General features: G+C 59.9%; 1 protein-coding gene across 1 annotated transcript in view; it reads right to left on the reverse strand.

The window, feature by feature from the left end:
* The window catches only part of LOC117879379 (receptor-type tyrosine-protein phosphatase kappa-like), a gene marked incomplete in the record, with an annotated part of 69330 nt that overhangs the window by 19137 nt on the left and 22305 nt on the right, over positions 1–27888 (reverse strand). Inside the window, 20 exon segments of the mRNA XM_034774526.1 lie at positions 345–424; positions 939–1038; positions 2572–2721; positions 3492–3627; positions 3716–3873; positions 5035–5151; positions 5907–6004; positions 7303–7339; positions 8036–8106; positions 9159–9246; positions 11016–11161; positions 11617–11684; positions 12948–13056; positions 13945–13984; positions 16608–16863; positions 18276–18387; positions 19871–20063; positions 23095–23192; positions 24156–24473; positions 27641–27823. Coding sequence (XP_034630417.1) covers positions 345–424; positions 939–1038; positions 2572–2721; positions 3492–3627; positions 3716–3873; positions 5035–5151; positions 5907–6004; positions 7303–7339; positions 8036–8106; positions 9159–9246; positions 11016–11161; positions 11617–11684; positions 12948–13056; positions 13945–13984; positions 16608–16863; positions 18276–18387; positions 19871–20063; positions 23095–23192; positions 24156–24473; positions 27641–27823 — 2558 coding nt within the window.

The following is a 27888-nucleotide window of genomic DNA, read 5'->3' on the forward strand; positions in this document are numbered from 1 at the left end:
TGGGGGAGTGGGGGAGGGGACGTGGCAGAGCTGGGCTATGGGAGAGTGGGGGAGGGGACGTGGCAGAGCTGGGCTATGGGAGAGTGGGGGAGGGGACGTGGCAGAGCTGGGCTATGGGAGAGTGGGGGAGGGGACGTGGCACAGGGGACCGAGGCTGATCCTCGGGGACCATCTCCTGGTCTGAGGCCGGTGTCTGGGGGAGTCCCCAGGGCAGACTGGTGCTCGGAAGCCCCCTCGCTGGGCACTGCCAGCGGGAGCCGACCACGCCCTGGCAAACAGACACCAGGGCTGGGGACTCCTGGGCTCGGTGCTCGCGCCCACGCTCGGGACAGATGCAGCCTTACGCTGACAAAGACGGCGTTGATGTAGCCAGGCGAGCCGTCCGCTTTCAGGGAGGACATCAGGATGGGGCGGCTGCAATCCGCTGGGAGGGGATGGAAGGAGAGAGGTCGTGTCTGAGCCAGGCTGTCTGTACCCAAGCCCCTCACACGGGCGCGAGCCCCCGGCCTGGGCCGACAAGCGCCACGTGCAGCTGCGCCCAGCCCCCCAGAGCTCGCAGCCTGTGCCTGGCGCCTGGCCCAGCGGGGGAGCAGACCCCTTCCGTTTCCAGTGTCCCGGCCCTCGGCGCTCGGGGGGTGCTGGCAGCACGGGGCGGGGGTACCAGCTGGTGGATGCCGGGTGGGGCTGGGCCATGAACGCAGGACAGAGGGATTTGGACAGAGAATAAAACCCTCCTGGGCCGGGGCCCTTGGCGCAGCACTGGCTGGGAGCTCTCTAGCCGGCGACAGGGGCAGGGAGGGCTGAGAGGCAGGGCACTCCCTCGGCAGCGAGTCTCCACAGACCCCTGCCAGGGCCTTGGGAAAGCCAGGTCCCTGAGGCGTCCTGGGGCACGGTGCCCACCCAGTCGCCCCAAGCTAGGCCCGGCCCCGCCGTGTTACCTGGCAGGATCGCCGGCTTGCGGTTCTTGGGCTGGTTGCTGGGCTGCTGGGCCTCCTTGCATGGGGCGAGCGCGGAGAGTTCGGAAAACTTCTGCAAGGCCTGCAGGGCAGGAGGGTGGAGCGGAGTCAGGTCCCAGCCGCGGCTCCCTGCTCCCACCCCAGACCCGATAGCGCCATGCCCACAGCCCGCCTCCACACCGCACCTCAGCCACCCCTGGGCTCATGCCATGGAGCGGATCCCACCCACGTCTCCAGGGGCCGGGCCCCGTGCGACAGCAAGCGTGAGAGGGACTCTGCTGTTCAACACGTCAGGAGAGGGGCTGCCAGAGTGGCCCCTCCGCACTGCACACAGCTGCCCCCAGGCAGCCCAGAGAAGTGCAGGGTGGGTCCATCTCGGGCAGAACTGGATTCTACTGCGTCAGCGCCAATCCCACTGCAGGATCCTTGTAATAAACAACTGCCTGGGACCCCGAGCACCAGACACGTCCCCGCGACCCGGTAAACGCTGCTCCCACATGACACTGAGCACCTGACATGTCCCCACGGCCCAGGAAACGCTGCTCCCAGACAACATCGAGTACCTTACAAGTCCCCACAGCCTGGGAAACGCTGCTTCCAGATGACACAGAACACCTGACATGTCCCCACATCCTGGGAAACGCTGCTCCCAGACAACACCGAGAAACTGACACGTCCCCACAGCCTGGGAAACGCTGCTCCCAGATGACACAGAGCACTTGACACCTCCCTACGTTCCGATAAAACGCTGCTCCCAGATGACACCGAGTACCTGACACATCCCTACGTCCCGACAAATGCTGCTCCCACACAACACGGAGCACCTGACATGTCCCCACGGCCCGGGAAACGCTGCTCCCACACAACACGGAGCACCTGACATGTCCCCACGGCCCGGGAAACGCTGCTCCCAGACGATACCGAGCACCTGACACTTCCCTAGGGTCCCTAAAACGCTGCTCCCAGATGACACCGAGCACCTGACACGTCCCTACGTCCCGGTAAAACGCTGCTCCTAGACGACATGGAGCACCTGACACGTCCCCACGGCCTGGGAAACGTTGCTCCCAGACGACACGGAGCACCTGACACATCCCCACATCCCGGGAAATGCTGCTCCCAGACAACACCGAGAACCTGATACATCCTCACGTCCCGGGAAACGCTGCTCCCAGACGACACCGAGGACCTGACACGTCCCCACAGCCTGGGAAACGCTGCTCCCAGATGACATGGAGCACCTGACATGTCCCCACGACCCGAGAAACACTGCTCCCAGACAACACTGAGCACCTGACGCGTCCCCATGTCCCGGTAAAACGCTGCTCCCAGACAACACCAAGGACCTGACACATCTCCACGGCCCAGGAAACGCTGCACCCAGACGACACGGAGCACCTGACATGTCCCCACAGCCTGGGAAACGCTGCTCCTAGACGACACCGAGCACTAAGGCACAAATGGGTGGTGACTTATCCAATGTCACAAAGCAAGTTTAGGGCAGCCCAGGGAGTAGGACCCAGAAGCCCTGGCTCCCAGCTCCCTGCTTTCCTGGCCCAGGGGAGAAGGCAGTGTCCCACCCCTCGGCCCGGCCCGTGGTTCCTCCCACAGGTACCTTGAACTCCCGCGAGAACCCGTTGATCTGTGTCTGGGCATCGGGCTGGCGTAGGCGGCTGACGTGGCTGGGGGCGCTCTCCGCCAGGACCCCGGTGTTCCCACACAGCAGTCCCTCCAGCAGCACCTCGTAGAGGAAGATGTACTGCTCCTGGAGAGGGGAACACAGGCGTTGGCCCCATAACCCAGCCCGCAGCAGGGGGCCGGCACATGGGGCCAAAAGGTGATGCCACGTGCTGGGGGGAGCCCAGATACCACGTGCTATCAACTGCACCCTGAGGGCAGGCTGGAGACCCACCCCTACACCAGGCATTCTCGCACCAAGGAACAGACTCCTGGCACATTTCTCTTGGAGGGAGCCCCATCCGCAGCCACACCCCCTCCAGGGAGCCGAACCAGCAGAGCTGAGCCCCCTGTGACCTGTGGGACAGGCTCACCTCATGCTCCAGAGGAAGGAGACAATCCCCCAGCCCCTCTAGCCCCAGCTGAGTGATCAGTTCCCTGCAGGCACATGTGTGAGTGTTCCCATCCCAGGAGCACCTGTGGGAGCCGGGGACCTGTCCAGGTGCTCTCAGATCCCAGCATGGGGGTTCTGCCAGCACCCCCGGGACTCAGACCTCCCCTCAGAGACAGCATCCCAAAATCTAGACTCTGGGCAGCTTCAGCGCTGGCTCCCTGCAGCTGGGCCACATGGCGCGTGGCCGGGCTGGCTTTGCAGGGCCAAATCCTTGCGGAGGGTCCCTGGGGGGAGAGGGGGAGTAACTGGCCTGACCCCAGGACCCAGGAGCTGAGGTCAGCAGCCAGGGGGTGGTACCCTGAAAGTACCTGCCCTTTGAACTGGGCACTACGGGCCGGGCGGGCAGCAAACACCTGCTCGGGTGGCCCCATCGGCGGCCCTGGGCACCCAGCTCAGCTCCTCACCTTTGTCTGCACCATGCTGACCCGCTGCTCCCGCAGCCTCTGCACGCAGCGGAAGACATCCACGCTGCCCTCGGCTCGCGCCATCTTCAGGAGGAAGTCCAGGGCGATGAAGGTGCCTGTGCGGCCGATCCCTGCACTGGGGACATGGGAAGGGAGTGAGGCGCTCGCGGGGCCCTGGGCCTGTCTTCCCCCCACCCCCACCCCCAGCCCTTTCTGCCCAGTACCTGCAGTGCACGAGCACGGGGCCGGCAGGCGCCTCCGACACCCTCTCGTTCACCATCTCCACCAGCTGCAGGAGCCGGGCCGCGTTGCTGGGGACCCCGTGGTCTGGCCACAGCAGGTAGTGAAACTGCTGTATGTGTCTCGGGAGAGGAGAACCGGCCTGAGGAGAGGGCAGACAGGAGACGTGGGGGAATTGAGCAGGGGATCCCAGCACTCAGAACTCCCTCCGGCACTAGCATCGCCTGTGGCCAGGCTGTCGGGAGCCCCAGCGCCCTGAGAACATGGAGCTGCAGGAGACTGCCCGCACGAGGAGGGCTGGGGCGATGGAGTGGGGCTGGCTGGCAGGTACAGGCCAGTTTCAGGGCCCAGCCAGGCTACGCTACACGGGCTGTTTGGATCTAGAGCAGGGGTCGGCAGCCTCTCAGAAGGGGTGTGCCGAGTCTTCATTTATTCACTCTGAGTTCAGGTGTCGTGTGCCAGTCAGACATTTTAACGTTTTTAGAAGGTCTCTTTTTATAAGTCTATAATATATAACCAAACTGTTGTATGTAAAGTAAATAAGATTTTTAAAATGTTTAAGAAGCTTCATTTAAAATTAAATTAAAATGCAGAGGCCCCCCCCCCCCGGACCGGTGGCCAGGACCCGGGCAGTGTGAGTGCCACTGAAAATCAGCTCGCGTGCCGCCTTCAGCACACGTGCCATAGGTTGCCTACCCCTGCTCTAGAGCCACCAGGGCCCAGCCACGCTGCACGGGCCGAGACAGCCTCCCTTGCCCAGCTGTGCTGCAGGTGCTGGTGCCCTCGCCTTTGGGATCTGCCCACAAGCAGCTCTCCCGTCTGCACACGCTAGAGACAGGGCAATGGCTGGAGCTGACTGCAGGACGGGCTAACGCGCAGGGTGGTGTTCTCCAGGGGCTGCCGGCATCTCCCGGGCACAACAGCAACACGGGGCATGTCCCGCATCCAGGGGGGTCAGGTTCCCCAGGCGAGTGACGGCTCAGCAGCTCCTCCCAGCCGGCTGCTGGGCCCTGGGAAACGCCCGCACCCAGGAAACGCCCGCACCAGGAAACGCCCACACCAGGAAACGCCCACGCCCCAGCACTGAGAGTTTATACGTGCTGCAACAGCTGCTCCGGGTTAGGTTTGCTTGTGAGTGTATCATGGGACTGCAGAGGGCGCTCCGAGCCCCTGGAACCTCCAACCCTCCCCCCCCCCCCCCCCTGCCCCCCCCCCCCCAGCTCTGGGAAGTCCCTGGGGCCCTGGAGGGGCAGAGCTGCCAGGCTGTCGGTGAAGCCCAAGGAGGCTCTGCCCCCCACCTTACCCTCTGCAGGCGGAAGGTGCGTGTGACCAGGCCCGTGGTTATCCAGGTGTTGCTGAGTGTCACCGTGAAGTCCCCGTACACCTGCTCGCCCTCCGGCCAGTACTGCTCACACTTGGTCTGTTAACAGCGGGCGACACCTGAGAACTCTGCACCCCCACCCTCCTCTAGGGCTGCGCTGGTGATGGGGAGGGGAGCCCCTGGCAGGGAACGACCCTGGCCTGGCCTCTGGGGCTGGGCATGGCCAGGACACCGGCCATGGGAAATGTCTGGCATCACCACGGTGTTACCGGTGCTCCCTACACGGCACACGCCTGCGATCCCACCATCCTCCTCCCAGCGTCCAGGCCAGCCTCCGCACAGCTCCCCGGCCCTGCGGAGAGTGGGGAGGGGAATGGCCCTGTCCCCTTCCCATCCACTGGCGCAGGGATCACCCCAGGCCAGGTCCAAGGATCGCTGGCCCCTGACTGGCGCTGGGAAGTTGGTCTGGAATTTCTTCTCCCCGCAGCTGCCGGGGGCACTGCCTTTCTCCACCCCCGGCTCCATCTCTCCGCCCAGGACCTGGGTTCCTCTCAGTGCACTATTCCCTCAGCCTCCCCTTTGTTGCTGGTCCATGTAGGACTCTCCACCTCTTGTGTCTCTGCTCAGTTCCCCCTTGGTGCCCCAGGACAGGGCTCCCTCCCAGAGCGCGTCTCAACCTGGGCTGGGCTGGTCTTCCCCTCCCGCGTGGGCACAGCTAGGCAGAAGGGAAAGCAGCAGCCTGGGTCCCATGTGGCCTGGCCGGGCTGGCTGAGGCCCCGGCTGAGCGTGGAGCCCGGCTGGGAGGGGCTGGGCTGTTGGAGGACCTGGGCCCCAAAGGAAGCTGGGTTCTCTACCTTGTTCTGCTCCACCAGGCCCGTTAACATCACAATGGCCAAGGTCTTCTCCTGCCAGATCATCTGCCAGAAATCCACCACGGTGCCAGGCAGCGGGCCTGGGGAGAGGAACATAGCACGTCAGTATCCGCATGCTTCTGACCCAGCGCCACGCCCGTCCTAGCGCTCAGGAAGGGACTGCGTGGGTGCACCACCGGGTAGCCTGGAAGCTGCCGTGCTAATGAACCGGGAAGCCCAGTTACACTGCCCATGGCCTGTCCTCTAAGGACTCCTGCTCAGAGCAATGCACAGCAGCGGGGCAGCCCAGAGAGCGCAGTGGCTGAGGTCAGAGGTGCCAGGGCCCAGTGTGGGGGCTGCCCAGCTGCTGGGCACAAGCAGGGCAGGGCGGGGGTGAGGATGAGCCAGGTGCCGGGGGGGGGGGTCAAGGCAGATGCTGCTCTCAGCTGTTTCCCACAGTCCAGTGACCGAAGTAGCATGTGATTTGGCTCGGAGCTCAGTGCCAGGCTGATGCCATGGGCCGGGGGGCCTCACACTGGGGCGTCTCCTATCTGCACAGGAGCCTGGAGACCCGGACCCAGGCGCTGCACAGAGCCAGGAGGCTGGGGGGATCAGGGGGTGGCATCTGGAGTGGGAAGCTCCCAGCACTTTCAGTGACGAGCCCCGTGAGCCCCTGGGCACGTGGGAGCCGTCTGCGGCTGCCTGCTGTTACAAGGGATCAGGGCTCTGGCCGCACGGTCACGGCAGGAGCAGTTCAGTCTCTGTTGCTTAGTGCATCGCCCTCCCTCTCCTCCAAACTCCTCCGGAGCCTTCCAGCTGCGGTCGCCCCGCTGAGCAGACCATGACTGCGACAGAGGGGCTCAGACAGAGGCCCCTATTCGCCCCGTCTCAGAACCCAGGAGCAGGGCCATGGCCCCTGGAAGTGAGCGGCTGCATGTTTGAAACCGATCAAAGGAAACCCTTTTTGTGTACGACACGTAAGGAGCATGTGGAACTCACTGCTACAAGGGATCATTGAGCGCAGCAGTCAGCCAGGGCTCAGAGCGGCGTGGAGGGTGAGAACCGCCGAGGGGATAACGCCATAGCAGGGTCTCACACCTGCTGCCTTGGGCATGAGCCAGCCCCCAGTGGATGCAGGTTAGGAAGAGATGTCTCCTGTGGCCGGCCACTCCAGGACTGGCCACTAGGCACTGGCCACTGCAAGAGGTAGGAGCCCAGGCTAGATGGGCCCTGGGCTAGGCTGGCTGGCAGTCCGTGTGTCAGCTCCACACCTCTTGGGAATGGCTGGACGGGGCGCGCCCCAGAGCCGGGACTGACTGCCCTGGGCCTGGACAGGGCCACGCGCTGGACTAAGCAACACCACCGCCCCCCCGCCATTGTCCCAGCCGGGAGCACTCACCCTGAGCAGCGATGAAGAAGCGGGGGCTCCTGTAACTCTGAGAGGGAGGGGAGACAGCAAGTGTTAGTCACATGATCTCAACACTTAAGCAATCAGGAGTATGAGATGAAATACCCAGGGCCAGCCCTGAGCTGGGCCATGTGCCTGGGTCACAGGGCAGGGCCAGTTCCCACAGCCCCCACCCACCACACGGTAGCCAAACCCTCTGCCCGCTGGGAGCTACGCCCGGCTCTCTGGGCCCACGTGCGCGTCACTTTGACAAGGAGATCACTGCTCGGGGGCCCCTCGAGTCGCACGCAGGGGCTCACGTGGAGCGTGAGACTATCCAGCGCCTGCCGTATCTGGCATCCTCGGGGGGGGGGAATGTCTCCAGTGTGTGAGCAGGGTGACCGGCCGTCCCAATAGCAGGGGCTTTGTCTTACATATGCCGCTATACCCGCCCCCCCATCCCCAGGGAAAAAAATCCCCATTTTTCCCCCTGCTACCAGGTCACTCTCTGTGAGAGATGCTGCCCAGCCCCGGTGCACCCTGGAGGGCCCCGTTGTGCAGCCGCTGCCCAGTACCCATGTGACTGGAGCAGGGCTGAGGGAGGGCGGCTGTCGCTCAAAGCAGGGGTGTGTTTGTTCCTGTGGTGCCAGGAAGGTGGGGCTGCCCCGTGTGCCCCAGAGCCTCCCCTGCCCCCTCTCCCCGCACGGAGCAGCAGCAGCGCGCCCCTCGCTGCCTGGGTACCTACATCGACGTAGCTGGCATTGATGTAATCAGCTCCCGGGCTAGCGGACTGCAGCACCACCCGGCAGTGATCGTCTGAAAGACAAAGGGGGGCCGATCACTGACCAGACAAGCCCAGTCGAGGGGTAGGGCTCCTGCCCATGCTCCCTCCCTCCAGACAGACATTGCCAGGCCCACAGCCTGGAGCCAGGGCCTCTGGCAGCGCCGGGCCCAGCTTCGCCGTGACCCTGGAGTTCTCAGGACAGCCCTGCTTCGACTCCCTGTGTGATCTTGGGCAAGTCCCGTAGCCTCTCTGTGCCTCAATTCCCCACCTGCACATGGGACAGCAGCCCTGCCCCACCACACAGGGCAGCCACCTCTGGCAGGGGGGGTGGCAGCTGCTTAGCTACATTGCAAATCTACATAGGGCAAGAATGAGGAGAGACTCATACGTGCAAGGAAAGGTGCCGGCGGGTGAATGTCGGGCGGCAGAACAGAATTATCGGAGTCAATATTTGATCGGGACAGCAGGTCGACCCCCTGACTCTGGGGAAATGTGCCGTGAGATCTAGAATGACCACGAGAAGTGAGGGGCTCCATGTTACGCAGCAGCCAAATGACGGCACCTCCAGCAACACAGGGCCCTCAGCACCGCATGGGGTCAGCATGGACTTGGAGAGGACAGCGACTGAGTCCCCCGCCCCGCTCCCCGCTGCACAGCGCCCCCTAGTGCCAAGCCGGGGCACTGCACCCAGCGCTCACTCCTAACGGAGAGCACCCTACTGAGTCCCCCACCCCGCTCCCCGCTGCACAGCGCCCCCTAGTGCCAAGCCGGGGCACTGCACCCAGCGCTCATTCCTAACGGAGAGCACCCTACTGAGTCCCCCGCCCCGCTCCCCGCTGCACAGCGCCCCCTAGTGCCAAGCCAGGGCACTGCATCCAGCACTCACTCCTAACGGAGAGCACCCTACTGAGTCCCCCGCCCCGCTCCCCGCTGCACCTAGGTTTCCGTGTCAGTCTCCCCTCTGCAGCAGCACCCAGGCCCAGCATCGCCTGGCTTCTGTGCTCTGCTGGGATCCCAGCCCAGGTGGCCTGGCTGCAGCGTTTACACAGTGCTCAGCAAAGATGCGAGAAGAGGCTCTGCTCACATGGGATGACGCTCTTGTAGCGGTTCTTGGCCTGGTTGCAGGGCTCCTTGCCAGCATGGCCTGGGTGCAGCAAACCCGAGACCAGTTTCTGCGGGGGAAGAGAAGGGACTTAGGTTAGGCACGCCCAGTTGCCAGCCCTATCGGCACAGGGGCCAGCCTGAGGGCACCACACCCGCCAGGGCACTGGGGCCAGAGCGCGACCAAGGCGGGCAGCACAGCTCAGCCAGCACGGCTGATAGAGGCTTGTCTACATGGCGCAGTCATTCCACAATAGGGTTAATCGCTATAGCTGTGTAGCTCCAGCTAGTCTGGAACCGCGCCCCATGTGGCCATTCTGGAACCGCGCCCCGTGTTGTTGGGTTCTGTATATATATATTTATATAGTCAGTAATGCCTCACTTAAAGTCATCCCGGTTAATGTTGTTTCATTGTAACGTTGCTGATCAATTAGGAAACATGCTCGTTTAAAGTTGGGCAATGCTCCCTTCTAACGTCGTTTGGCAGCCGCCTGCTTTGTCCATGGCTTGCAGGAAGAGCAGCCTGTTGCAGCTAGCTGGTGGGGGCTTGGAACCAGGGTGGACCAGCAGCCCCCTATCAGCTCCCCCTATCAGCTCCCTGGTCCCCTAAGTTCCCTGTGCAGCAGCTGCCCAGCAGGCTAGCAATTGCCGGCAGTTCCTCCCCCCCACTGTCATGTGCTGCTCCTGCCCTCAGCCTTGGAGCCGCTCCTGGGAGCCTCTTGCTTGCTGTGCGGGGGGGCAGGGAGGGAGGAAGAGGGGAGCTAATGTCAGGGTGTCCCCTTTCCCCCTGCTCCTGCACCCCACTCACCCCATCTTCCATAGAGCGGGGGGGGGGCACCAGGGCTCAGGATGGAGGGAGCTGGCAGCAGCTGCGGTCTCAGCAACCTGATCTAATTAACAAGGCAGCGTACTTAAAGGGGAATGCGCATCTCTCCCTCTAACACATACCCTCCATTCCTGCTGCCTTGCAGAGTGAGAGAGTTAACCCTTGAGGGCTCAGCCAATTGCTAGTTCATCATTTAGCAGTAAGGGAAATATCCCACCCTCTGACTCCTCCACCACAACCAAGCTTCACAATCATCATCACTGTGTACCAGTATTACATTGTTTTTTTAAAACTTGTAGAGTGTGTGTGTGTGTGTGTGTGTGTGTGTGTATGTATATTATATATATAGTCCTTTTGTCTGGTAAAAAATATGTCCCTGGACCCTAACCTCCTCATTTACATTAATTCTTATGGGGAAATTGGCTTCACTTAACATCATTTCGCTTAAAGTCGCATTTTTCAGGAACAGAACGACACCGTTAAGTGAGGAGTTACTGTATGTATCTCCATGTAATGTGTTATAGGCTATTAAGGCCTAGTGTAATGAAGTATACTTACTGAAGTAGGTGCATTACGTGTTAACAACAAAATCAAAAAACTAACTATAAATGAAGGCTTCACACATTGGCCATTTAAAGTCATTTATTAATCCAAAGCCCAGTTTAAATATGGTGTGGTATTTGCAAACTCCTGCACCTTGTAATTAATAAAACCTCAACTAACCATCGGAACTTCTAACTACGAACTCTGGGGTAGAATGCTTGGGGTATAAATGTGAAGTAAGTAAGGTTTATTTTGTAAGCAATAAAAAGCTCTTAAAGTATTATATACCGACACTGTGTCCGGTATCTGCCTGCTCCCCCGTCCCGTAAAAAGGCCCCTGCTGCGGGTCTAACCAAGTGGCCACTCTGGAATCAGAGTGTCCCAAAGGGGAGCATTTCCCCATGTAGACATGCCCTACAGCTCCGCTGCAGCGTAGTGAGACTGAAATGTGCAGTGAGTTCTGGCACCGACCTGGTACTCCGCATTGCGCCCCACTGGGGGCCGTTCGGAATTTGTGTCGTCCTCGGCCCCCTCCTCCTCCAGTTCCGCTTTCTTAAACCGCTTCAGAGACTCCAGCAGTTCAGCCACCGGGATCTGCGTGCGCAGCCTGCTTGCACCTGCTGGGATCCGGGAACCAGGGGTTAGCCTGTCCCTGGGGCCTAGCTGCTGCCATTCCAACTGGGCTGGGGTCACCAACCCTTCTGGCCAGGAACCCCTGTCCCTGTGAGGGTGTCAGCGCCCCCTTCTGGCCAGGGCCCCCAGTCCCTGTGAGGGTGTCAGCGCCCCCTTCTGGCCAGGGCCCCCAGTCCCTGTGAGGGTGTCAGCGCCCCCCTTCTGGCCAGGGCCCCCAGTCCCTGTGAGGGTATCCCTCCTCCTGCTGGCCAGGGCAGCCCCTGATTCCAGGGAGGGCATAACCATCCCCTGCCAGCCAGGGCCCCCCAGCCCCTGTAAGGGCATCACGCTCCCCGCCGGCCAGGCCCCGTCCCAGGGAGGGCATTAGGAGCCCTCAGCCTGTGCACTGAGACGCCAGCACATCCAGACAGGGCCAGGGTTGGCCTCGCTCCGCCCACACCTCCTCGGTTCCTCTTCAGGGGGATTGCCCCATTGCTCTTGTGGTCCTTTGAGTCGTTCCGCTTCTTCCTGCGGATTAGCAAGGTGAGACCCGGGATGAGCGGAGGAGAGCCTGAGAGGGGAAAGCATGTCCCCCGACGCCCCGGGACTGCCCCCCAGCTGGCTGCAGGGGGCCAAAGGCAGCCCATGTACCAGCCCCTGCTGTCACCGCCTTCGACCAGCCTGGCCCGTCCATGGAGAGACGCCTCAGCCCCCGGCATGCAGCGCTCTGCCTCGCTCCAAAGAGCCTGGCCCCCAGTGCCCAAGCCTCACCCCCAGGCCCGCGCTATGCAGGGTATGGGGCTAGGCCAGACGCCCCGGAGTTGCCTGGGCCTTCGGGTGACTGTGGCTCTGCTGCCCAGGCAGGGGCACGCTGTGCAGTGCCGGAGGCTGTTCCGGTGGGCAGGCCAGGCCGCCTGGGGAGCCGTGCTCAGGGAGGGGCTGTACTTTGTGAGTTACAGTCGCTCTGGTGCTGCTGAAAGCAGCCAGCTCGCAGCCCTGCAGCGACCTGGCAGCCTTGTTCATGCCCAGCTCCGCAAGACACCCGTCCCCCACAGCCCCTGCCAATGTGCCCACCGGGGCCACCCTTAGGGGCGAACGGGGCAGTCGGATTGCATGGCTGTTCAGCCCTGGGGCACTGCACTGAGAGGGCCAGCAAGGGGCAGACCCGTGTTCTCCGGGACGGCGGGTTTGGGATGTCGCTCTCTGTGCATTAGGCAGTGCTTCATTTGTGCCAGGGCTTGGCAGGGCTGAGCCCCGGCACCTCCGGGCCTGGCAGGGCCGAGCCCCATCAGTTATGAATGTAAAATGTTGCTTGAGCCTGGCATCGGTTTCATTACAAAGTAAACGCTGGTGCTAGGAAGTGGGCTGCTGCCACCCCCACTGGGTTTCCCACGTCGCGGGGAGGTCACTGAAGGGCCGGGGACACCGGTGACTCGGTCACTTCCGCCTGGAGCTGGAGTTTATTCAATATCAGAGGCTCTGTCCCACTGCCCAGCCAGCAGTGCCGGGTGCTCTGGCCTCAGGCACATCAAGGCCTGTTACCAGGCCAATGACACGGGGCACCACCAGCAGGCGTGTCTGGCTCAACCATGGGCCAGGTGAAAAGAAACGTCCGGACACCGTTGCCCCTTAGCAGCTTTCCGGTGAGCGAGAGGGTCGAGGGACTCAGAGACACGCTACGCCAGGCGCTGTCCGTCACACCCCGTTGGATTCGCCGCCTGGCACTACCAGCCCTACAGCCTGCGGAGCCGGTGCAGGATGTGACCCCGGGGCCCACTCAGTCACACTGACCTGGCGACCACGAACCACAGCAGCAGGGTCCCTGCGGCCAGCAGCACCAGCACCACCAGCACTGCCACGGCTACCGCCAGGCCCCCGGCCTGGGGCGTCTGGGCCTCTCCTGCAAGCAACAGAACCAGAACCAGTGGGCATGTGGCAGACTCCTGCCTAGTCGCTGAGCCGGGCCCTGGCAGACCCACGGCACGCACAGTGCACAGCTGCTATGGGACTTCGGCCAATCGCCCAGGACAGACACTGGCACCTGCCATTACGCTAGCTAGGGCAGGGACCCAGGTGTGACCATACGGCCACTCCCAGCCCTGTGAGACTGGGTCCAGGCCCCGCTGCGCTAGGTGCTGCATGCACACATGCAGGGAGGCAGCCCCTGCCCCGAAGCGCTTGCACTGGAATAGACAAGGACGACGAGGGGGAGAGGGAGAGAAGTGAAGTGATTTGCCCGAGGTCACACAGACAGTCTGTGGCAGAGCTGGGCCTAAACCCAGCTCAATCTGTGTGCCGGTGCAGCCCCTGTCCCATGGACCACCCAGCACCATGCGACCCAGCATGCAATGCGTCACCTTGGCCCACACCGCCAGGCTGAAGCCAGTGCTGGGACGGGTGGTCTCTGTGGTACGACCGTCAGACCAAGCCTGAGCACAGCATGCTGGGACGGCTGGTCCCTGTGGACAGCAGCTCCGTGTTCGAGTCGAGGGGGGCTGCAATCTGCCCCCTTGTGCCCAGCTGAGTGGCCCTGGGTTCCAGGTGATTTCCGCACTGCTGGTTGCCCAGGCTAAGTGCCACGGTGGGGCTGGCTCTACCCGCCCCGGGGCGCTGACCTCGTCTGCCAGGTTTGGGGGTGAGCCGCCTGCCCCCAGCATGGCAGAGCCCGTTTGTCGGGGTCCAAGCTAGTTCTACTCTGCGGTAAATGAGAGTTCCTAGTAAAAGGAAGGGGGTGGAGGGGATTTCTCCCTGGCACTGGGTCAAAGCCAGGGCACAACGGGCTGCTTACCAACGGAGAAGTCATAGCGCACACAGCTGGATTTCTCCACCTATGGAAGAGACAGAGAGGGATGAGTCCGAAGTAGCCATTTCTATCAATGCCTTGTGATCCCTGAGATAAGGGCTCCAGGCACGGATCGCTGCGTGCGTCACAAACATCACTTCTAGGGCTGTCAAGCCATTAATCGCACTAGTTAAACAATAACAGAATACCATTTATTTAAATATTTTTGGATGTTTTCTACATTTTCAAAACATTTATTTCAAGTACAACACAGAATACAAAGTGTACAGTGCTCACTTCATATTTATTTTTTTTACCAATATTTGCACATAAAAAAACAAAATAAATAGTATTTTTCAATTCACCTCATACAAGTACCACAATGCAATCTCTTTGTTATGAAAGTGCAACTTACAAATCTTGTTTTTTTTGTTACATAACTGCACTCAAAAACAAAACAATGTAAAACTTCAGAGCCTACAAGTCCACTCAGTCCTTTTTCTTGTTCAGCCAATCGCTGAGACAAACAAGTTTGTTTACATTTGCAGGAGATAATGCTGCCCGCTTCTTGTTTACAATGTCACCTGAAAGTGAGAACAGGCGTTCGCATGGCACTGTTGCAGCCGGCGTTGCAAGATATTTACGTGCCAGATGTGCTAAAGAGTCATGTGTCCCTTCATGTTTCAACCACCATTCCAGGGGACATGCGTCCATGCTGATGACGGGTTCTGCTCGATAACAATCCAAAGCACTGCGGACTGACACATGTTCATTTTCATCATCAGAGTCAGATGCCACCAGCAGGAGGTTGATTTTCCTTTTTGGTGGTTCAGGTTCTGTAGTTTCTGCATCAGAGTGTTGCTCTTTTAAGACTTTTGAAAGCTCCACACCTCGTCCCTCTCAGATTTTGGAAGGCACTTCAGATTCTTAAACCTTGGGTTGAGTGCTGTAGTTATCTTTAGAAATCTCACACTGGTACCTTCTTTGTGTTTTGTCAAATCTGCAGTGAAATTGTTCTTAAAATGAACAACATGTGCTGGGCCATCATCCGAGACTGCTATAACATGAAATAGATGGCAGAATGCGGGTAAAAGAGACGGAGACATACAATTCTCCCGCAAGGAGTTCAGTCACAAATTTAGTGAACGCATTTTTTTTTTAAACGAGCATCATCAGCAGGGAAGCATGTCCTCTGGAATGGTGGCCGAAGCATGCAGGGCATACGAATGTTTAGCATATCTGGCAAGTAAATACCTTGCAATGCCAGCTACAAAGTGCCATGTGAATGCCTGTTCTCACGTTCAGGTGACATTGTAAACAAGAAGCGGGCAGCATTATTTCCCGTAAATGTAAACAAACTTATTTGTCTTAGCGACTGGCTGAACAAGAAGTAGGACTGAGTGGACTTGTAGGCTCTAGAGTTTTACATTATTTTGTTTTTGAATGCAGGGTTTTTTGTACATAGTTCTACATTAGGGGGGAGGGATAGCTCAGTGGTTTGAGCATTGGCCTGCTAAACCCAGGGTTGAGAGTTCAATCCTTGAGGGGGCCACTTAGGGATCTGGGACAAAATCAGTACTTGGTCCTGCTAGTGAAGGCAGGGGGCTGGACTCGATGACCTTTCAAGGTCCCTTCCAGTTCTAGGAGATAGGATATCTCCATTAAAATGTAAAAAATTTGTAAGTTTAACTTTCAGGATAAAGAGATTGCACTACCGTACTTGTATGAGGTGAACTGAAAAATACTATTTCTTTTGTTTATCATTTTTACAGTGCAAATATTTCTAATCAAAAATAATAATATATAGTGAGCACTGTATACTTTGTATTCTGTGTTGTAATTGAAATCAATATATTTGAAAATGTAGAAAAACATCCAAAACTATTTAATAACTTTCAATTAGTATTCTATTGTTTAACAGTGCGATTAAAACTGCGATTAATCATGATTAATTTTTTTAATCGCAATTAATTTTTTAAGTTAATCACGTGAGTTAACTGCGATTAATCGACAGCCTTAATCATCTCCCTGTAAGATATTGTCCTGACTTTATGGATGGGGAAACCGAGGCAGAGCCGGGCTCAGTGACTTTGCACCTGGATATTATGGGGGTTGGTGCCCTAAAAGCCTAAAGCTTAGCTCAAATTAGAGAAAATAAATTCTATTACTTCAGCTTTGCCCAGGCCACACAGCAAACCATCAGCATGGCCTGAAAGAGAACCCAGGAGTCCTGGCTGCCAGCCTCTTGCTCTAACCATTAGACACACTCCCCGCACTGTCTTGGCCTGTGGATGGGCTCCCAAGGGCAAGTGTTGGAAGCCCCATCTCAGGAGTTAGCTTTGGGCTGGACAAATCCTAACAAAACGGACCAGTGGAGCTTGGGGGGTGGGCGAAGCATGGACCAGATGTGGCCCAACAGGCCGTTCTCAGCCTCCACAGTGCGAAGGGGCGGGAGCAGTATCCCACCCACAGGGGCCATCCCGCTGCACTGCTTGGAGATGGGCATGGGGTGGGCAGCCATGTCCTCCCCGTCTCTGATACCCCAGCCTCGGCTGCCACCTGCCAGCCTGCCCGCTGCAGCATGGGCAGCCCTGAGCGAAGCCACTCCTGGCCTGGGAGGAGCCGAAGCCCAGGGGAGCGGTCAGCGTGCCAGGGGAATCAAGAGCTACCTGGTTCCAGCGGCTGACGACGCGGACGAAGGCCGTGTAGTTCCTGTGGGGGCGGAGGGGAGCATTGTAGTACCCGTCGTGACGGGTCCCGTCGCCCAGCACGAAGTCAGTCGGGCCTGTGAGGTTGTGCGCGGGGAGCACGGCAGCCAGGTACACGTCGCGCTCCAGGCTGGAGTTGAACGGCTGCAGACCCGGTGAGCGGCAGGCGTCCGCTTCGCTGCCGTTCCGCAGCGCAGATACGATGATCTGATACTCCCTGCAAGGGAGGGGTTAGCCAGACGGGGGGTGATGGGGAACTGAACGGGGCAGGGGAGGGGTGTGACAAAGTGGGACTGTTCTTAATGTTTCCTCTGAATACTGTGTGGGTGCCTCAGTTTCCCCTATGCATTTCTTAAGTCTCTAGGTGGTGGGATAAAGACCAGTGTGCATAAATCACTGACACTCTGTCTCCCTGGCAACAAATGGCCAGGGCCCCTTCCCCCCCTGCAAGGAAATGGCTAAAGGTGAACAAAGAGATCAGGTGACCTCCTGGCCCAGGAAAGAGACAAAGCCCAGAGGAGGAGGGGCTGGAGGGGATTTCAGTTTGGAGCTGGCTGGGGACGGGGAGTGAGGGCAGATGGGGGTGTCTGGCTCTCTGAACCTCAGAATGGACCCAGCGGAGGGGTCCCGTTCGCCGCTGTACCTACAAGCTCTGTTTTAGACCGTGTTCCTGTCATCTAATAAACCTCTGTGTTACTGGCTGGCTGAGAGTCACGTCTGACTGGGAAGTGGGGGTGCGTGCAGGTCTTCTGGCTTCCCCAGGACCCCGCCGGGGCGGACTCGCTGTGGGAAGCGCACGGAGGGGCATATGCTGAATGCTCCCAGGAGAGACCCAGGAGGTGAAGCCATGTGAGCTTCTTGCCCTGGAGACAGTCTGCTCCGAGGGAGAGGAGGCTCCCCAGAGTCCTGACTGGCTTTGTGGGGAGCAGTTCCAGAGCATCGCCCGGGGACTCCGTGACAAGGGGTTAACCAGACGGGGGCTGACGGGGAACAGGGGAACTGAACGGGACAGGGGAGGGGTTAGCCAGACGGGGGCCGAGGGAACTGAACGGGGCAGGGGAGGGGTTAGCTGGATGGGGGCTGAGGGGGAACAGGGGAACTGAACGGGACAGGGGAGGGGTTAGCCGGATGGGAGCTGAGGAGTGATGGGGGAAACGCAGGGTGACTGTCAGGGAAAATTCCTGCCACAGGCTGGGACAGGCTGGGGAACCCTCCGGGAATGGGGGAGCCCATCGCTGGTGTTTATCACCAGACTGGACAAAGCCGTGGAGAACAAACCTTCCCCAGCCCATCCCCCTACTGCTAGTCACCCCACCCGCGGGGGCTGCTTGGAGGTTTCGGTGAAAGCTCCATGGGGAAGGGGCCCGGGCGTCCCGTTCCCTCTGGGAAGTGCCCCGCACCCCTTTGGGCGCTATACGATACTCACATACTAATAATGACCAGCAGCACCTCCTGACACCTTTCAGCCATGTGACCGCAGCCAGGGGGTCTGGCGCCCAGCCCGGGGCGGGGTGAGCTAAGCACACCCCCGGGCGTGGTGACGTGCTGTGCGCGGCTGAGGCCTATGGCTGATTCTAGGGGGTGTTTTCCTGCGGGTAGCAGCAATACTCCCTGCTGAGCTGCACGTACCTGATGGGTCCATGGAGCTCAGAGAAGGGCTGCAGGGGGAGCAGAGCCGTCCCGCTCGACAGGGAGATGCTGTAGACGCTCAGGGCGGTGATGTTGGCGGGGATGGCTGGCTCTGCAGGGATTAATCAAAGGGCAAAGCGTCAGCGGGCAGCATCGCACGCTGTCTGGGAGACAGGAAGGGCCCCTCTGACAGCCAGAGGCACAGAACTGCCCTGTCTGCACCGGCCCCTTTTGGGGGTGCTGCCAAGCCTGCCTCAGGAACACTGCCGAGCTGTCTGGGCATAAACCCCCCTGCTCCTGCCGTGCTGTGCCTGCCCTGGGGTGAAGGGAGTGCACAGCATGGAGGTGAGCGCCACGCCGCACCCGGCTCAGCTGGGCGCGCTGGGCCTGTGCTCTCCTGGGACACAGCACCGGGGGAAAGGAGAGGGGCCGGGAGCCAGGCCAGAGAGATCTGGGAGTGGCTTTTGGTCCGTGCCCTGGTCCTTGGCCCCCTCAGACTCATCCTAGAGCAGGGAGGATGTAACAATGCTGCCTCTGGTGGGACACAACTGAGAGGATCAATTCAGGACAAATCGCTCAGAGCAGGATAGTCACAGGCCCAGGCTGGTGGTTTTCCACCTCTAAGGCACCAAACCAGCCAGCGAGGACTTCGGTCTCACCCCACTGGCTAACCGGAAGTCACCCAAGCAATTCCCTAAGACACTCCAGAAGTAAGAAGCAGGAGTGAAGACAAGATGAAGGAGATACAGCTGCCTTTTCTAGTCCTTTTGCCATGTGGCTTGTGCTTCCTCTGTTCCAAAGACAAGCTGCCCAGCACATGGCCTGGAAAAACCTCACAGTTCTGTCCATAGGCCTGTCCCTGCCTTGCTGAGTCACAAGGTGTATCTGCCTTCTCTCAATGGGTCAGTTGTGTAGCTGATAATGGTCCCCAATGGGCCATCAAGCAGGCTAGCAGTGCTGATGCCAAATTGTCTGGGGTGTCACTGTGACAGGTTCTCTGCCCGGCCCCTCTTCCAGAGCCCGCTGGCTGTCCCAATAAAGTGCAGAGAGGTTGCCAGCTATGCAGCACCCGTGGCTTTATTTACACACACAGGGTTCTCCCACCACCAGTGTTGAGCTATAGACCAGGCTGGCAGGGTTAGTTCCCTCTTTCTAAGCACTCAGCCCACAGCTCGGAGACTGACCTTTCCCTGGCTGGGCTTTTCTCCTGGCTCCAGCCCTTGTAACTGCTGGCTTGTCAGGCCTGCAGGTGGAGCCAAGCCCCAGGCCAGGCATCAGGTCTGTCTCACCAGCCCCGGTCTATTTCTCTTGACTGGAGCTGGCTGAGCAGGGGTAATTAGGTGCTTTTGCTACAGTCCCCCAGAAGCACAGCACAAATTTGAAACACAGACAGGACAGAGCCAATACTTATAACTTTAAATACAAAAATGATACATGCACCCAGACAGCATCATCATAACCAGCAAATCATAACCTCCTCATAGACACCTTACTTGACTTTCTTTGTACAAGATTTGGTGCCACTGTATGACCTTGGTTGCAACAGTGATCTATACGGTCACAGTTCATGTCAATAACATCACAGAGGCCCTTACCAGAGATGTTGGTTTCAAAGTCCCAGCGCGACGCCTGCCCGAGGCCGGCAGCCGTGAGGCCCTGGATTGTCACCGAGTAGTTGGTCCCGTGTCTCCAGGGCTGCAGCAGGTACTTGGTAACCGACTGATTCACCCGCAGCTCCTCGACCTCGAGGAAATCGCTGTCGTACTCTCTCCTGGCCGTGATGTTCAGCTAGAGAAAGGAAGGCGGCTTTGGAGAGGAGCCGTTCTGACCCCCAGCCCCGCCTGATACACAGGGCACAAGCCCCACGGTGCTGGGGATTGTCTGAACACCCCTGTGCCAGCAGGGACTTCACCCCCCTCCTCCCCCAGCACAGCAGAGCTGCTCAGCCCAGCAGCACCGGGGACTTTCTCCTTCCTCTGCGGCAGTCGGCACGGCCACTTGGGCAGCAGGATGGGCACTGCTCAGGTAGGGTGAATGCCCAGGGCCGCTCCCCGTCACAGGGATCCCCCATTTGTCAGTGTCCCCCGGGGAAGTGCTGGGCTGGACCAGGGTCAATGTTACCCAGGAGCCGCTGGCCCGGAACCCTCCCGCACCGGCTCTGGCTCGGGGCTGTTATCGCTTTCGCTGTGTTTAGCTGGGCCCCCCCAGCACCCCAGGCCCAGCCCCCGAGGAGCCGACCACAGCCCCACAGGTGCTGACGGGGCCGAGTGCAAACAGAGCGCTGCTGAACGGGTGCTTGTCTTTCCGTTCAGAATACAGTGCCCGACCCAGGTCCCGAGCTCGCCCGGCCAGCCAGCGGCACGTACCGAACGCCCACACCCCGGCCCTGGCTGTACCCAGCCCAGGGGAAGAAAGGAGCTGGGACTGTTGTGGACCGGAGGTGGGAGGGGATCCCAGAGCCAGAGGGCCCTGCCAGAGAACATCCGGCCAGCACCGCCTGCTGTTACACAGGGGCTCTAGCTCGGCCGGTCAGCGGAGATGAAAACCCAGAGCCGAGCGTCACCTGCAGGCTGCTGCTCCCTCGCCCCCACCAGCCTCCCGGGGAGGCAGGCAGGGAACCCCACCCGAGTGCCCCTGGGCTACGAGCCATTTACCCCAGGATCTCCTAGGAGAGACGGCCCCTTGGCAGCAACCGAGGCCTAACCCAGACAGGGATTACAGGTGAAAAGCAACTCCTTGGATCGCAGCACAGACTAACAGGTGAGAGCCCGCAGCACAGGGGCACGGAGCCGCATGCTGCGCCGGGCAGGATCTGGGTGTGACGGTGCAGTCTATATGGTTTTATAAAAATATGCTAATGAGTGTGAATATAATGTAACTAAAATATGCTTCATGCAAAAGGTCTCTTGTAAGGTATCATTACAAAGCTTATTGAGTGTGGTCATCCTATTTGTATAAATGTATCACTCTTGTATCTGAAACTAGAAATATGAAATATAACTCTGAGGGCCTATTGTACTTACACAAAGTGTGGGCCATTAATGGTGGTTTGGAATCTTGATGGCTTCCATCAACCACGACAATTGTCTGTAGATGGCTCTGTTTTACTAGCAAGCCTTCCTGTATACGCATGTGCTGGCAAGTGGGTAATGAAGTCTTGCAGTGACATGTGATCATGTCACCTGAACTGGAATCCATCTTTAACCTGGTGCTTTTCCATTCAGAAGGAGGGGGTGGGAACCCAGAGTGGGACAAAGGATTCCCACCTTATGCAAAAGATATATAAGGGGGTGGAACAGAACAAAGGGGGCTGCAGTTATAAGAAATCCCCTAGCTACCACCTGAGCTGGAACAAGGGCTGTACTGGGGAAAGGATTGGGCCAGACTAGGAAGGCGTCCAGTCTGTGATAGAAGCTTATTAGAACATCTCTGAGGGTGAGATTTACCTGTATTCAGTTTTCTTATTGTATTAGCCTTAGACTTCTGTGTTTCTTTCTGTCTGTTATTACTTGGAACCACTTAAATCCTACTTTTTATATTTAATAAAATCACTTTTTACTTATCAGTTAACCCAGAGTATGTATTAATATGGGGTGGGGGAGGGCAAACAACTGTGCATATCTCTCTATCAGTGTTATAGAGGGCGAACAATTTATGAGTTTACCCGTATGTGTTTTATACAGGGTAAAACGGGTTTATTTGGGGTTTGGACCCCACTGGGAGTTGGGCATCTGGGTGCTGGAGACAGGAACACTTCTTAAGCTGTTTTCAGTTAAGCCTGCAGCTTGTGGGGGACGTGGTTCAGACCTGGGGCTGTGTTTGCAGCAAGCAAGCGTGTGTGGCTCAAACCAGGCAAGGGACTGAAGTCCCGAGCTGGCAAGGCTCAGAGGTAATCTAGGCACATCGGACGGCAGTTCCCAAAGGGGTTTCTGTGACCCAACCTGTCACATGGGGTCAGAGCCCGCAGCACAGGGGCATGGAGATGTGACGAACTGGGACTGTTCTTAATGTGGTCTTTGAATGCTGAGTGGGGAGTGTTGGCTGGGAAGGCAGGGAGGGGAGTGTGGCTAGGATGGTCTGCATTGGGGGATGGGAGACTGAACGACGGAGAATACCTGAGCGTGTAACATGAGAACCCAGGAAGGGGTTAGAGGCCAGGTGACACCTTTGCCCAGGAAACTGAACAAAGGTTGTGGGAGGAGACACTGGGGAGAGGGTTGCAGGAGCTGGCTGGTGGAATGGCTGGGAGGCAGATGGGGCTCTGACCTCCCAAGGGGGCTGTGGTGCCCTGGGACCCCAAGATGGACCTAACTGAGGGGGGTCCTGTTGTCTGTGCCTGCAAGACCTGTCTTGGACTGTATTCCTGTCATCCAAATAAACCTTCTGCTTTACTGGCTGGCTGAGAGTCATGGTGAATCGCAGGAAGCCGGGGGTGCAGGGCCTTGTGTCCCCCCACACTCCGTGACAGGAGCCGCATGCTGCGCCAGGCAGGAGCCGGGTCGGAGCCCGCAGCACAGGGGCACGGAGCAAGACGTATGCCATGCTGCAGACAGGAGGGATTGGGTAGTTTTAAACTCCCAACTGGCCATAAAGGGGGAAAGCTCAGGGAGGGCCAGGGAGGAGCTGGAGAGTCGGGGTGAGGTGCCCCTCGCTCTGGGGCAGGGCTCGGCACTCCGGGAGGGGCAGCAGAGATGGATAATGACACCTGGATGATGCCCCCTGATGCTCCCTCCCTCTCTCGCTGTCCCTGCCCACTCAGACCGTGCCCTGGGCTGAGACGCCCTCCAGAGGCTGCCCAGCGAGTCGCTTGCCCCGGTACCTGGTACCCGACGATCGCCCCTTTGCAGGGCGGCAGCGGCTTCCACCCAAGGGTTTTGGTGCTCAGATCCAGCGGCTCGATCTCGGGTTTGTCTGGGGCTGAAAGCGAAGGAATCGCAGGTCACTGACCGGGCCCGGGGACAAGTCCCCATGTGCAAAGAACTGGGAGGGGGCTCCCGGCACAGGGGTCAGCGCTCTGGGCGGTCCCTGCAGCAGGAGGGCGAGGGGTAGGCCCTGCCACCTCTCCTGGGCGGTGCTGCCTGGCTGGGCACGAGGAGCTGGGAGCGTCCTACAGCTCCTCCCCGGCAGCCCCCGGCAGCAGAGACACAGAGCTCCTGTCCCTGCTCCGGCTGCACGAGGGGCTCAGACACCACTGTGAGGGAAGGAATTTTCCTTCAGGGTAGATTGTCAGAGGCCCTGGAGGTTTTTCGCCTTCCTCCGTAGCATGGGGCAGAGGTCGCTTGCTGGAGGATTCTCTGCGACTTGAAGTCTTTAAATCATGATTTGGGGACTTCAACAGCTGAGTCAAGGGAGAGAATTATTCCAGGAGTGGGTGGGTCAGGTTTTGTGGCCTGCATCATGCGGGAGGTCAGACTAGATGATCATAATGGTCCCTTCTGACCTTAGAGTCTATGAGTCTATGAGTCTTGTACCGGGACTGGACTGGGTGGACGGATTGCTGGGAAGGTGGGCAGCCGACCAGCTGGGCTAGGACAGCTAGTGAGTCCTCTCCCAACCGTCCCACACCTGGGCCTTCAGAGCCCCGAACTCCCCGTGGGATCCACCTCCACCCCCGAGGCTCAGGTTCCAGGCTCACCCCACAGGCCTGTCTGGGGAGATGGGGAGGGAGACGGGGTTGGGGGACTCTGTTTGCTCTGGGGAGCCCCACACCCCTTTCTCCTGAGCCCCCTCTTCTGCCCCCAGGTAGGGCCCCGATCACCAGCTAAGCCTGGTCACTTGCTCGGACACGTGGGTTGAGTTGCAGAGCGACAGGGGCCCGTCTGCCCCCACGCTCAGCACCGAGCCCAGGATTCACAGCCACGGGGTGATTCCCCCCCCTACCTGCTTCACGCGTGGTGACCCGCCGGGTATAAAGGACAGTGCTGGGTGGTCCGGTCGCTGGGAAGCCCCCAGAGATAGTGACACTGTAGGAGGTGAAGGGGTGCAGGGAGCTGCACGTTACTGTTCCATCCCGTCCCTGTAACGGCTGCTCTCTGGTGAGCCCTTGTCTCTGGCAGGAGCCCGACCGGGGTCCATCCAGCCGGCATTGGGCCCGTATCTTCCAGCTGCCCTGGCAGGATTCGGGGGGCTCACAAGTCCAGCGCAGTTTGATGGTGGTGGGTGAAACCTCCAGGGCCCCTGGGATGATCCGGGGGATCACTAGAGAATAAGCACCAGCACGAGGGTTACTTTCCTGCCCCTTCCGGACGGACAGAGCTCTGCAAAGGCTTCCAGTCAAACAGCCCCTGCTCCCCACACACAGCGGGGTGAGAGACCAAATCCACCAACCCTTTTCTTCCAGGCAAACTCACCCCTTTGCAAACACCCCCCGTGCTCCCGTGGGTACCTCCATCGCTCGGCAGCCAAGCAGGACACAGCCCTTTGAGGGAGCTGGGATCTGGAGCTCCCTGCCCCAGGGGACATGCAGTGAGACAGGGACGCAGCCCATGGAGACTACAGGTGCCAGCATTGGATGTCTCCCTGGGCCGTGCCTCTCTGTTAATAATCAGGGCGCATTTAATTCACGCATTTTATTTCTATTTCATCTCTAGTTGCCGTGAATTAGGTGCACGCCGCGGGCTTCCAGCCAGCCCCCACCATGCCCTGGCTGGGCCAGGTCTGAGAGTGCAGGGGAGGGGGTGCTGGCGTGAAGGCCACAGAGGATGCCAACCACACGGCTCCCCTGCTGCCCACACAACAGTAACATCCCTCGGGGCGCCAGCCGCACAGTGAGGGGTTCCGGGTCTAAGCCCCGGGTGTCCCGCTAGGGACCTGCTGACTCCCCTCTGGGCTGCATGGGACCTGTTAGTGCAACTGACCCCAGGCGCTGGGCCCGGCCCTGGCTGGCCGCACACAAGAGATTCCGTCCAGGGATCAAACTGGTTCAGCTCCGAGGGTTGGGACTGCAGCTGGGAACCGCTTCCCGGCTCTTTGAGCTCTGGTCAAGTGAAAAATTCTCTAAGCTCCACCCACAAGCCAAGCTTCACTCACTTCAGAGACCACTAGGGTGGCCAGGTGTCTGGTTTTCAACCGGAAAGTCATATCCACTGACTGGACACCCAAAGTCCAGTGACTGCGGGTGGGAGCGGCAGGGAGGTACTGAGTCACCACCCGCGCCAGCCCCTCCTCAGCCGGGGCTGCCTCCTACCTGCATCGGGCGCCTGCAGCTCCCAGCAGTGGCTCCGCTGGCGAGTCCCTCCCCACCCAGGCAGGGGAACAGCAGTGAGCGAATGTGGGCAGGGTCTTGGGGGAAGGGGCAGAGCGGGAGTGGTTCCAGCACTCCTGCTGGAGGGTCCGGTTTTAAATATTACCCACGAGGCCACTCACAGTGGATTGAGGGGCTGTTGAAAACAAGGGGTGCTGCTGGGCTCCCAGGGCGTGGGTCTCTGTCAGAGGGGCCAGACATGCCCTGGGGCAGGGCTGGTTTAAGGCCCAGGTACCTCAGGCGTGTGCCCAAGGCCCTGTCACGGGATGACGACAATCCCAACGCTCATTAAAAACACTGCTTCTAGCCCTGTGGGTTGCAAAGAAGAACTTGAAAACGTGCCCTGAGCATGAGTGATGCGGTGATGTCTGCCTGAGTCTGCAGACAGCCTCTAGACCAGGGGTCTCAAACTCAAATGACCATGCGGGCCACATGAGGACTAGTACATTGGCCCGAGGGCCACATTACTGACATCTCCCCCTCCGCCCTCAGCCCCGCCCCCACTCCACCCCTTCCATGAGGCACCGCCCCTGCCCCACCTCTTCATACCCCTTCCCTGCCCCCATTCCAACCCCTTCCCCAAAGTCCCCACCCCAACTCTGCCCCCTCCCTGCCCCCGAGGGGCACAGGAGGGGTCCGGCAGGGGGCTCAGGGCAAGCGGTTGGGGTGCAGGAGGGCTGTGGCAGGGGGCTCAGGATGGGGTTGGGGTGCAGGAGGGGGTGTGGAGTGTGGCGGGGCTCAGGGCAGGGGGATGGGGTGCAGGAGGGGTGTGGCAGGGGGCTCATGACAGGGGGATGGGGTGCAGGAGGGGGTGTGGAGTGCAACAGGGGGCTCAGGGCAGGGGGTTGGGATGCAGGAGGGGTGTGGCAGGGGATTCAGGACAGGGGGTCAGGGTGCAGGAGGGATGTTGCATGGCAGAAGGTCGGGGTGCAGGGTGCAGCAGGGGGCTCAGGCCAGGGAGTTGGGGGTCGCGGTGCAGGGTGTGGCAGGGGGCTCAGGGCAGTTGGTCGGGGTGCAGGAAGGGTGCGGGGTGTGGCAGTGTGTTGGGGTGCAGGAGGGGTGCAGGGTGTGGCAGGGGGTTCAGGGCAGGGAGTTGGGGGTCGGGGTGCAGGGTGTGGCAGGGGATTCGGCTGCAGGAGGGCCTCGGGGGGCGGGCTCTGGCCTGGCGCGCACTGGGGGCAGGGTGCGGCCGGAACCTGGGGGAGGCGGGGCACTGGCATCTGTGTGTGGTTCTTGCTTCAGGCACTGCCCCCAGCGGCTCCCATTGGCCGGGAACGGGGAACTGCGGCCAATGGCTTGTAGGTACAGCCAGGATCCCTCAGTCAAGTCCTTCTGGGGGGCAGGGAGCTTAGACCCCAGCCTGGGGTTCCCTGTGTTGCACCACCCAGCCCAAACTGAAACTAAAAACCCTCCAGCAGCTCTCTCCCCCATCCCCTCTGCTCCTCCTCTCCATTGTTCAGTCTCCCGGGCAGAAGGTGTCACCTCTCCCACCCCCCTCCTGGCTCAGGTTACAGCTCGGGTAGCTTCCTTCAAGGGAAGTCCCCCGTCCCCACTGCAACCCCCCTGCAACATTCCCAGGTCAAATCCACCCCGCTCCCTGCACCGTTACACCCTCCTCCACCAGTGACACCCTCCCCCCACCCCCCGGACCCTGCACTCACCCTCGCTGGGTCTGGCCGATCTCCCTGCCTCCCTCCTCCCCCACTGACCCCCCCGGACCCTGCGCTCATCCCTCGCTGGGTCTGGCCGCTCTCCCTGCCTTCCTCCTCCGCCAGTGACCCCCCCGGACCCTGCGCTCACCCCTCGCTGGGTCTGGACGCTGTCCCTGCCTCCCTCCTCCGCCACTGAGCCCCCCGGACCCAGCACTCACCCCTCGCTGGGTCTGGCCCGGGGTTTACACCGCAGGGGTGTTGGCAGAGGGAGGCTCGTATCAGGCTGCCAGGGCCAGAGACAAGGGGACACCCCTCACTAGGACACAGGCTGAGATGCCCCAACGTGGACGCCAGGGCTGGGCCGGGAGAGCGACGGGGGGCGCGAAGGCCGGTCACTCGGGAGCTGTGAGGTGCTGGGGGGGGGGACGCCGGAGCCCTGTGATCGCGGTGACTCCGGGGCTCACACTCACCAATGCAGGCGGCTGTCGCACTCCAGACGCTCTGGCTCCCTTGTCGAGTGCATCGGATGTCAGGCTGCGAGGGCCGGTGCCCCGCAGGGCAGCTCCATGTCACCGCGTCCCCTGCGCTGTAAAACTGCTGCTCGAGGGCGAACCGGACCCTGGCGTCCCCGGTGTCTGGAGCTTTACACTTTTCTGTACACAGGAGTGAGACGGGGGTGAGGGGCTGAGACATGCTTTGAACAGGGGCCTCTCGGGCA

The sequence above is a fragment of the Trachemys scripta genome, chromosome 6 (genome assembly GCF_013100865.1).
Source record: "Trachemys scripta elegans isolate TJP31775 chromosome 6, CAS_Tse_1.0, whole genome shotgun sequence".
NCBI classification, from domain to species: Eukaryota; Metazoa; Chordata; order Testudines; family Emydidae; genus Trachemys; species Trachemys scripta.